At 50.2% G+C, this 10,118-nt stretch overlaps 5 protein-coding genes across 5 annotated transcripts; 2 read left to right on the top strand and 3 right to left on the bottom strand.

The window, feature by feature from the left end:
- Positions 1-13: 13 nt before the first annotated feature.
- Positions 14-714, top strand: PPTG_23737 (hypothetical protein; the record flags this gene model as incomplete). Its single annotated transcript, XM_008912695.1, has 1 exon — positions 14-714. The coding sequence occupies exon 1, from the start codon at positions 562-564 to the stop codon at positions 712-714; it is 153 nt and encodes a 50-aa protein (XP_008910943.1). The 5' UTR covers positions 14-561.
- Positions 715-1,384: 670 nt separating this feature from the next.
- Positions 1,385-3,022, top strand: PPTG_15929 (hypothetical protein). Its single transcript, XM_008912694.1, has 2 exons — positions 1,385-1,481; positions 1,551-3,022. Exons 1-2 carry the CDS (start codon positions 1,432-1,434, stop codon positions 2,944-2,946), a joined length of 1,446 nt encoding a protein of 481 aa, XP_008910942.1. The 5' UTR covers positions 1,385-1,431; the 3' UTR covers positions 2,947-3,022.
- Positions 3,023-3,044: 22 nt separating this feature from the next.
- Positions 3,045-4,917, bottom strand: PPTG_15928 (choline dehydrogenase). Its single transcript, XM_008912693.1, has 2 exons — positions 3,728-4,917; positions 3,045-3,669 (listed from the first exon to the last, which is right to left on the bottom strand). The coding sequence occupies exons 1-2, from the start codon at positions 4,864-4,866 to the stop codon at positions 3,051-3,053; spliced, it is 1,758 nt and encodes a 585-aa protein (XP_008910941.1). The 5' UTR covers positions 4,867-4,917; the 3' UTR covers positions 3,045-3,050.
- Positions 4,918-5,220: 303 nt separating this feature from the next.
- On the bottom strand, positions 5,221-7,186 carry PPTG_15927 (choline dehydrogenase). The gene is made up of 2 exons (XM_008912692.1): positions 5,984-7,186; positions 5,221-5,927 (listed from the first exon to the last, which is right to left on the bottom strand). Exons 1-2 carry the CDS (start codon positions 7,138-7,140, stop codon positions 5,312-5,314), a joined length of 1,773 nt encoding a protein of 590 aa, XP_008910940.1. The 5' UTR covers positions 7,141-7,186; the 3' UTR covers positions 5,221-5,311.
- Positions 7,187-9,548: 2,362 nt separating this feature from the next.
- Positions 9,549-10,052, bottom strand: PPTG_15926 (hypothetical protein; the record flags this gene model as incomplete). The annotated part of the gene is made up of 1 exon (XM_008912691.1): positions 9,549-10,052. Exon 1 carries the CDS (start codon positions 9,951-9,953, stop codon positions 9,549-9,551), a length of 405 nt encoding a protein of 134 aa, XP_008910939.1. The 5' UTR covers positions 9,954-10,052.
- Between the last annotated feature and the right edge of the window lie 66 nt (positions 10,053-10,118).

Below are 10,118 nucleotides of genomic sequence, written 5' to 3'. Positions count from 1 at the left end.
TTCACCGTCGTCAAGTCCACGGACCCGTCAAGCGCGGCGCTGAAGTTATTTTGCGTCATGCACGACACCAGCTGCGCGTTCACGTTGAGCCCCTCGTAGGCCTTGACAAGCACGTTGCTGTCGCAGTTGTCGAGCGCGTCCACCGAGCCGAAGACCAGCACGGCCAGCGCAGCTCCGAAGGTCCAGCAGCGCATGATGTCCGAGAGTTCTGAATGTAGCAGAGTCCTTCGACTGTCTTCTCCCCGAGCAGGACAAGATTGCAAATGAGGGCTTTGCCTGGCAACGAACGCTCGTAGCGGGAGAAGGAGTCAGACGCGCCAAAGCCTTGACCCACAAGGCCTTCGGAATCGGGAAGCCATCTGGGCGCCACGGACGAGGCGAAACGCTGCACGAAATGACGACCCGACACCTCTACGCCGAGAACGTGGCGGCGATGTGAGATGCTGGGAATCACGCCAAGGCTCGTGCGTGACAGCAAATGTTTTTGCGGCGTCGAGCGTCAATTGATCGGCACGTCCGAGGAAGCCGAAGCTAAACTGCCATCGAAAAAATCGATCTAAAATGACCAAGCAGCTGGAAGCGAGTTGTCGCATCGCGGCGGCGCTGGACTGGAGCTGCTATTCTGACAGCGCTTGCCTTGCCTTCGGCCTTTCATTCCGTCATGTGGCGAACGTATCCAGTGGAGACGTGGAGACGCTGGTGAGTCAGTATTGACGAGCATGGCTCTAGGATTGAGAAATTCGGGCCTTTGCAGTCGAGACTCGCCGTACTCTACAACATGGTGCAACTTTGTCTGTGTGGATACCCTCACCAAATGTAGGGCTACAACTTGTAGCCCAAGGCGTCTATTCTGCAGTGCACGGTGTTCAATTTTCATTGATTCCCGATTTGGTGGCGTGAAGAACGCTCCACGTTCAACTGTAATGATACGAATCATTTCGTACACCGTTGCATCTTGGAAATGGACAGACAAGGTGAATGGCTACACTGTCGTTATCTTCCGACCTTGGCACCACCCGATGAAACCACACTTCTTGATATCCTGTGGGTCGGATGCCAACTTCGAATGAACCGCAACAAACAAAACAACACCATCTCGTCATGGTCTCATAATCAAGCCGAGTCCGTTGGTCATTGCCAGTTTCCTGGAACGATTTGGATCGGTCGGTTGACATTAGCCCAGCGAAAACGTCTGTGACCCCATCGATGGCTGGGTATTTGGGGGCTCCAATACATGCCAATCTCCAACAAAATTTAGGCAATTGGCTTTCACATCTCAGCACCCGACACCTACCCGTCGCGGCCAGCAGACACCATGTGTCGAGGCGCAAAACTGTCCGGCGTTCTGCCCACAGCCGTTCGAGCTCGGGCATTTTGCAACTCGCCAGCTCCTGCCCAAGACCCTACAGCGAGAACCACAAGAGCGTCAAGATGGCAGAGCTCGAGTGCCCTATGCAGACCAAGGCGTTCAACATCTTCTGGTGGGTGGCGGCAGTCAGAACGATTTACATAATGCGAGCTTCTACTGACGTTGACATTTCTATTCGTAGGCACAAGGCAGAGCTGCGGCTGGTCGCACAAGCGAAGCCAGAAGCCCCAGTGTTTGCATTCTCGCGACCATCACTCTTCGGTGGACGTGAGGAGTTCCTTTTGCAGTACCCGGCACGACTTGAGCAGCCGAGCGAACGAGACGTCGCTCGACACCGTTTTACTGTTCGGCACGGCAAAAAGCGACGGAGTTTCCAGGCACCCGATGCCGCCACGTTCGATACGTGGCTATCAGCATTGGAGGAGGCACTGGAGCCCAACAGGGAGTCGGAACATTCTCATACTCCGAGCAGCATTGCTACAACTGCAACTACTAGCACGGAAGGGAGTACTGGAACCATCAGCCAGGGCAGAGTGAGCAATGCCGGCAGCTCTGGCACTCGGACCAGCAGTCGATGTAGCAATCCCATAAGCCAACGTAATCACCACTCGCAGCCCAGAGCACCAGCTCTAAGACTGACCTTGGAGCGACCCTGCTTCACACGTGATCCTAACAACTTGAAATTGATCAGACTACACCGTCCTGCCGCGACTATCGTCGGAACTGAGGCCGATGATGACGTATTGGACGTACCAGAAGCAGACACCGATATCGAGTACGAACCGGAAGAAGAGCTGACCGAAGAGGACGATGTGTCTAGCAATGATGAAATCCTGAAAGATGAACCTATTGATGTGGCTGAAGCGGATGCCGACGACAACATTGATCTTGCAGATGCTACAGCCAATGCTGATGACCTGGGTGACCCGACGAATATTACCACTACTGAAGCTGTTGCACTCACCGTTGCTGACAGTGTTGGCTCCCAGAGTGATGATACTGCGCAAGGTTTCACTTCTGGCAATGTCGAGAGTGTTATCGCAGCGGAAGGTCAAAACGCCCTCGACTTAGAGGTCAACATTTTCAAGACCGAAGCCGAAGAAGTTGAGTCGGGAGTGAAGTTAGCCGTTGAAGCGCTTGCGGTTGCAGTGGTTAATAACTCAGTCGAAGCGTCAAGCGGTCCAGTCGTCACAACCCCCGCCCCACGTAGCTACACAAAGAAACCTGCTCAGAAGAGCACTTCCCGTTCCTCTAGTGTCACCAGTAAGTACAAGTGGGTACCTCTCGATCCAAACAACTCGAGGCTCATCTGGGTACGCAGCTCAATTGAGACCGAAGTGAAATCTGCTCCACGAAGCAACCCAAGACGGAAAGGTGGCAAACCTGCACGAAGATGGGTCCCTATTGATCCAAACAGCACACGACCCATTTGGATTCGGGAGAACACTGCAGTTCGGATGGAATCCCGGTACAAGGCGACATCGCATACACGCAAATGGGTCCCTCTTGACCCAGAGAACTCCAGATTCATCTGGGTACGTCACCAAGCAGCCTCCAGCAAGCAGCCCCGACACTGATCAAACGTCGATCCATAGTATTTGTAACAATTCAACATACGTTCATTATTTTCAACGCAGTATTTCTCTATCTTGCCTTTAAGAAAGCGCAACTCAGTGTTCTCTTATCGTTGGCTGGTTTGCCAGTTCTTGGCGTGGTAGACTGAAGCATTGTCCTTCGGCAACGCAGGTTTGCCTAGAATCATATCGGCGGCCTTCTCTGCGATCATGATCACAGCCGCGTTCGTGTTGCCGCTCACAATATTCGGCATGACGGACGCGTCCACAACGCGAAGACCTTCCAGTCCGTGAACGCGAGTCTGCGGGTCAACCACCGAGTTGTCGTCCACGCCCATACGAGCCGTGCACGAGACGTGGAACTCTGCTCCAGCGCGCTTACGAAGCCACGCGTCGATCTCGTCGTCCGACTGCACACTGTTCTTAGGGGAGATCCCCTCTCCGGAGAACTCCTCGAACGCGTGTTGAGAGAAGATCTCACGCGTTAATTTCACGCCTTCTCGAAGCGTAAGTCTGCTTTCTTCATCGGCCATGTACTTCGGATCAATACTCGGGTAGTCGCGAGGATTGGCACTGCGCAGCTTGAGCGTGCCGTTGTTTGAGCCTCGCATAAGCGAAATGTGGCCACTCATGGCGTGGCCAATGTCCTCGCGCAACTGGCAGCGATGGTCCACTGCACAAGGACTGAAGATAACCTGCAGGTCCGGTTGCTCTTTGCCTGGTGCGCTGCAAAACAACAAGAGTTAGATAACTCATAAACTCAATAGATGACGCTGCGGCTTACGTTCGAATGAATCCGCCCACTTCGCAGTGTGGCGACGCGCCTGGACCAGTCTTGGATGTCCACCACTCGTACCCAATCTTGAGGACATTGCGGGGGTATCGCTTGGATGCGTTGTACAGTGTAATTGGCTGTTTGCAAGCGAATTGCAAGTTGACTCCGATATGGTCCTCCATATTCTGCCCGACTGCCGGCAAGTGGTGCACTAATGGCACACCAACTTCCTTCAAGTCGTCTGCATCTCCGACACCAGAGAGCATCAACACCTGCGGAGTGTTGATCGCACCACCCGATAGGATCACCTCCTTCGCAGTCGAGATCTTCGATACAGTTTTTGTTTTGCTGTCTTCAACTTCAATGCCGACCGCTTTCTTGCCATCAAAGAGCACCTTGTTAACGTACGTGTCGGTGATGACAGTCAAGTTCTCGCGGTCCATTACTGGGTGCAGGAAAGCAGCAGAAGTGCTCCATCGTTTGCCTTCGTGGATAGTCAAGTCGTGCCATCCGAAACCTTCTTGCTGGTACCCATTCAGATCGTCCGTGAATGGGTATCCAGCTTGTACACTGGCGTCGAGGAAGGCTTGGAACAGAGGCTGATCCTTTTGAGTGTTCCTCACGACGTGGAGAGGTCCATTGCCGCCTCGGTAGTCGTCTCCACCGAGTTGGTGGTTCTGTGACCGTTTGAAATACGGCAAACAGTCGGCATAGCTCCAGCCTTCGGCACCTTTCGATTGCCACTCGTCGTAGTCCTTGGCATGTCCCCGAGTGTACATCATGGCGTTGAGCGACGATGAGCCGCCTAGGACACGGCCACTGTGATATCCGATGCGTCGGTTGTTGAGGAACTGCTGCGGTTCAGTGGCAAAGTGCCAGTTGTACCTTTTGTCAGCCAGGTTGATGGGGATGGCGGCTGGTATCTCGATGAGGAATGAGTCCCATCGGTTGCGATCGCTGGGTCCGGCCTCCACTACCAGCACCTTGTTGTTTGGATCGGCGCTTAACCGGTTGGCCAACACGCAACCAGCAGAACCAGCGCCGACAATGACGTAGTCGAATTCACGCGAAGTCGCGATGGAGGAGAGAGCACGACTTGAGGAGGTCAATGCAGCATTTCCACGGCGCAAAGTGTGTCGAAGCATCATGTTGAACGGTTGATGTCCTTGACAGGAAGACGAAGAATGAGTCGAGGGACCACGTCACTTTGGAACCCAAGTTGGACCACCGGCCGGCGCCGAGGACGCGGCCAGATCGACGATATCGGGCAGGTGTCGACTGTTTGTGAGCTCTCTCGATTGGTAATATGTGGTCATACGCAAGGCAATATAGGTAATGCAAACTTTATATCAACACTTTGGTCGACGCAAGACGGTTGCGACGTCCTCATAGCGCCAGAAACCTGTAGCGTTGCGCTTCCTCGCTGAGCACACGACCCACCCGAATGGCATTCCTTCCATGCAACACGAATGGACACGAAAAATACCGTGTACCAACAAATTGTTTCCAAATTAGTACATGTATTGTACAAACTATAACCGTAAACAAAAAGTGTAGGTGCAACTTTGGTGTCCATCCCCTCGAAATTTACAATTATCGCTGGCTGGTGTGCCAATTCTTGGCTTGGTACACCGGCACATTGTCCTTCGGCAATGCAGGTTTGCCTAGAATCATATCAGCGGCCTTCTCGGCGATCATGATCACAGGCGCATTCGTGTTGCCGCTCACAATGTTCGGCATGATAGACGCGTCCACAATACGCAGACCTTCTAGTCCATGGACACGAGTCTGCGCATCAACCACAGAGTTGTCGTCCATGCCCATACGCGCCGTACACGACACATGGAATTCCGTGGCCGCATATTTGCGAGCCCACGCGTCAATCTCGTCGTCCGACTGAACACTTTCCTTAGGAGAAATCCCCTCGCCGCAGAACTCCTTAAACGCATTCTGCGCGAAGATCTCGCGCGTCAACTTGACGCCTTCTCGAAGTGTGACGCGGCTCTCTTCCTCAGCCATGTACTTCGGATCGATGATAGGATGCTCGCGTGGGTTTGCACTACGCAACTTGATTGTGCCATCCCGCGAGCCGCGCATGAGTGAAATGTGTCCACTCATGGCATGACCAATCTCACGCAACTGATAGTGTTCGTCCACTGCGCTGGGACTGAATTGGATCTGCAGATCCGGCTGAGATTTACCTGGTGCACTACAATAAGGAACAGTTAGTAGCAGTACGAAAAATTAGGGCACTTTGCAACTTACGTTCGGATGAATCCGCCCACTTCGCAGTGTGAACTAGCGCCTGGTCCAGTCTTGGACGTCAACCATTCGTAGCCAATCTTGAGTACTTTACCAGGGAAGCGCTTGGTTGCATGGTACAATGTGACAGGTTGTTTACAAGCGAATTGCAGGTTAAGACCGATATGATCCTCCATGTTCTTTCCTACAGCAGGGAGGTGGTGTACGAGAGGCACTCCGACTTCTTTGAGATGGTCTGCGTCACCCACACCCGAGAGCATTAGAAGTTGCGGAGTGTTGATAGCTCCACCTGAGAGAATCACCTCCTTGCCAGACAAAATCTTGGATATCGCCTTGGTCTTGTTGTGCTCCACCTCAATACCAACCACCTTCTTGTCTTCAAACATCAATTTGTTCACGAATGTATCCGTCACAACTGTCAAGTTCTCACGGTCCATTACGGGATGTAGAAAAGCAGCCGACGTGCTCCATCGTTTGCCCTCATGAATAGTCAAGTCGTGCCAACCCACACCCTCTTGTTGATATCCATTCAAGTCCGCCGTGAAAGGATAACCAGCCTCAACACCAGCATCGAGGAATGCCTGGAAAAGTGGCTGGTCCTTCTGTGTGTTCCTCACTACATGAAGTGGGCCATCACCACCACGGTAGTCGTCTCCACCGAGCTGGTGGCTCTGTGATCGCTTAAAGTACGGCAAGCAAGCCGCGTAGCTCCATCCTTCAGCACCGTTCGCCTCCCAGTCGTTGTAGTCCTTGGCATTACCACGAGTGTACACCATGGCATTGATAGATGACGAACCACCGAGCACTCGACCACGAGGGAATCCGATGCGTCGGTTGTTCAGGAACTCCTGTGGCTCCGTGAAGTAATTCCAGTTGTACCGTTCATCCGTGAGGTTAATTGGGACGGCGGCTGGCATCTCAATCAGGATGGAGTCCCATCGATTGCGGTCGCTAGGGCCAGCCTCCACCAGCAGCACCTTGTTGCTAGGATCGGCACTCAGTCGATTAGCAAGCACACAACCAGCGGAACCTGCGCCGACGATGACGTAGTCGTATTCATGCGAGGTAGCAGAGGAAGCGAGACCTCTAGTGGGAGCAGTCAGGAGACCATTATGACCAAATACAGCAGCATTCCCAGAGCGCAACGCGTGGCGAAGCATCGTGGCAGAACTCAGGATACTGTATCCACACTGAAGGGAACGAGATGCAAATGAGATTGTGGCGGTCGGCCGATCCATGTTGTCGATTCGTACGGTGGTCAAGACTTTTGACTAAAAGTTTTGAGTACATGCACCAGTACGAATTGAAGTAAATGTTTTCGGGGTGGAGGTACATGTAGTAAGCTTTGACGCATTTGATCAGTAGCGTTACCCGATACCTGCTTCGCTAAAATAATTTCAGGCGACGTGGAGAAGGAGTTCATGGCGCATAGTTGTCCTAGTTTGGCATAGGCAGCGATTCTAGAGTCTAGGGTCTAGCCGTATACGTTTAGCAACGTTTGACATCTTTTTTTTTCTTTTCAATCGCAGTCTAGTATCTTGATGCCGACGCAGTAAACCTGGGTATTGTGCCAACTTATCACAGCACTCTCGTTCGTCATTAGACAAGGGAAGACAGCAGCATAGTCACAGCGGCTAAAAATGTGCGTATCACATTTGGAAGTGGAAGTTGTTTCACAAATACTTCGAAAGTGGCTGCTGATGACATTTGCTATCGGTAGCGGGTTCGGAAAAAGTAGAGTCCATGTTTTCGAAAAATGGAGGAATGAAACAACTCCCAAATCTCCCAAGAGCGCTCACACCAAATCGACAGTAGTGGCGTTTTAGAGTTACCGATAGCCCATAGACTTGTTATAGCCCCCTTTCACTGTTTTGATCTGAGGCAGTGTTCTAAAGGCTTAGTAAAGTGCCTATAAAGCTACATTTTTGCTAGCTGCAATTAAGTGATTTGCAGCGAGTTTGTGAGCCGTGACACCCACCCTAAAAAATCATTGCATGTGCTGCAGGCAAACTCATATTTATATATCCTGGCTCATGCATGGGCCAAAACGTGAATGTTGGGGTGTCAACAGCTGAAAGGGGGTTTGTAAGGTATAAGTGATTCGGGAAGTTACATGTAAAATTATCGGTACGCCGACTCGACATCGTGCTTAGTCAGAATCATACAGTAATTGCTGCCAGGATCGAACGCAAGAGATATCTGCGCTGACAACATCTTTTTTTACTTCGGTGCTTGTTTCATGGAGTCGTTTTTTTGCAACATTTTAGGGAAATGTTGCTAAAAAACGACTCCATGAAACAAGCACCGAAGTAAAAAAGATGTTGTTTGCCTTGCACCAAGCGGCTTCGTCAAAGCCGCATTTGAACATGTTTGTGAGAACGGAAATCGTACATTAATCCATCCTGAAGGTATCCTGGATTTAGAGCGGAATTAGTTGTAGATTTTTGAGCCCATTAATGTTAGGTTTTTAGACCTCATATATACTAATACATACTCGGCAACTGGACTAGGGTCGAACTTATTATTTTTGCCTAGGTTGACAATTGTGCTGATTTGGACTTCGTCTTTATAAATAAAAGTGTAATGATCTGCAATACACATCTATCTGATAATCAACAATCCGTGGTTGGAATCTGAAGAGGTCAGCTTGGAGCCCGACCCTGATCTCCGCTGGACAACACTGAACTTTACGGTGGCGAGGCTGGTGGCAGATTGCAACATTTATCTACATGTAAAAAGTCGGCAGATTAATAGCGATTAGCTCGCAGTCGATGAAGGCAAATCGCCATTAAATCTGAGGATAATATTATTAAAACAAAATATGTTGTTCGTCAAAATTCATGCTGGTGGAAAGCAAAAATAAACCGTAAACGTATGCCAAACTTATTCTTGACCCGATACGAAAGTATGTCGTTTTGTAGTTATTCTAGTGATGTATAAGCTCGATGCAACTTGAAGTGAAATCACTAGTACATAATTTGTTTGGCAAATGTTTAGACTAAATTCGAATAAACATGGCGTCAGCATGGGGTACAAAGTGTACCCAAGTTACATGAAGAGTGACCAGTCACTCTTGTAATACCTGGTACATGGTACCAGGGGCTCTAGGAGCCAATCATTGCATATCTACATAGCTTCATTAAAGGTGACTTCTAGTTTGTATTAGAAACTGAGTTAAGTTTACCTATAAATAAAAATCAATCTTAATAGTAAACAGAAGTCAATTCAAAGCTCATGATATGCGCATAACTTGGTTTTTGTATTGAATTTAATACAGCCTGCTGAATACATGTACTAGAGGATGCAGTTGTCGTCCTCACGCCTTAACTTCTAGCTCTTTCGACCTCTTCTAAATTTGAAAATTCTAAAAAGCGGATTTGTGTTACCAGAGAGCCCGTTACTGTTAGTAAGGATCTTCAAGCGGCGTTCGAAATCTGACATTCGAAAGTACAAAAACAAAATCGCCTAGCCACTTGCGTATCCTTGGTGGCATTTCATTCAAGCCTTCATGCGCAAGGTTTTGTAAACGTTCTCGTTCTCAATTAACTAAGGTTTAGACCTCCTCCTCTTAGCTTTTGTTCTTCTTGTTGTTGTAAAACTCTTCGTATCTCTGCCACACTTTGTAATTCGGGTTCTTGACGACTATGGAGCGGTCCATGCCCTCGAAGAAGTTCTTGTACACGACTTCAGGGGTCCTCCCCATCAAGTACCAGTAGTAAAACTGGGTCTTCTCCATAAAGGTGCTTTCTCGCTCTTCCTCTTCGGCTGAGAGATTGTCTCCAGTGTCACCATCAGCTCGTAGGAGTCTTTTCTCCGCGACGGCATTCTGGGCAGCCGCAAGCGACGGAGTCTGGAGCGGGGTCTCAACGCCTATCACGAGCTTCGATTGTTCGACATTCGTCGAGGCGACAACGAGATCGGTGCTTGCGAGGTAGGCCACTGCAGTGGCCAACACGACGTAGTAGAAGCGCATGATAATTCCAGGCAAACGGTCTTCAGGACTTGAACACGAATTGCGAACTGACTTACAGACTGTAAGTTACAGTCAGCCTGCCTGACTGTGAATAGAGAGCAAGTTGGCAAAGCGCATATGAGCAGTGAAGAGGTGGAACAGGAGACAGCAAAGCCTCCAGATAAC

Source organism: Phytophthora parasitica (assembly GCF_000247585.1).
Source record: "Phytophthora parasitica INRA-310 unplaced genomic scaffold supercont2.49, whole genome shotgun sequence".
Taxonomy (NCBI): domain Eukaryota; phylum Oomycota; class Peronosporomycetes; order Peronosporales; family Peronosporaceae; genus Phytophthora; species Phytophthora nicotianae.
The sequence above is the reverse complement of the archived record's forward strand: the minus strand, read 5'-3'. Positions and strand labels throughout refer to the sequence as shown.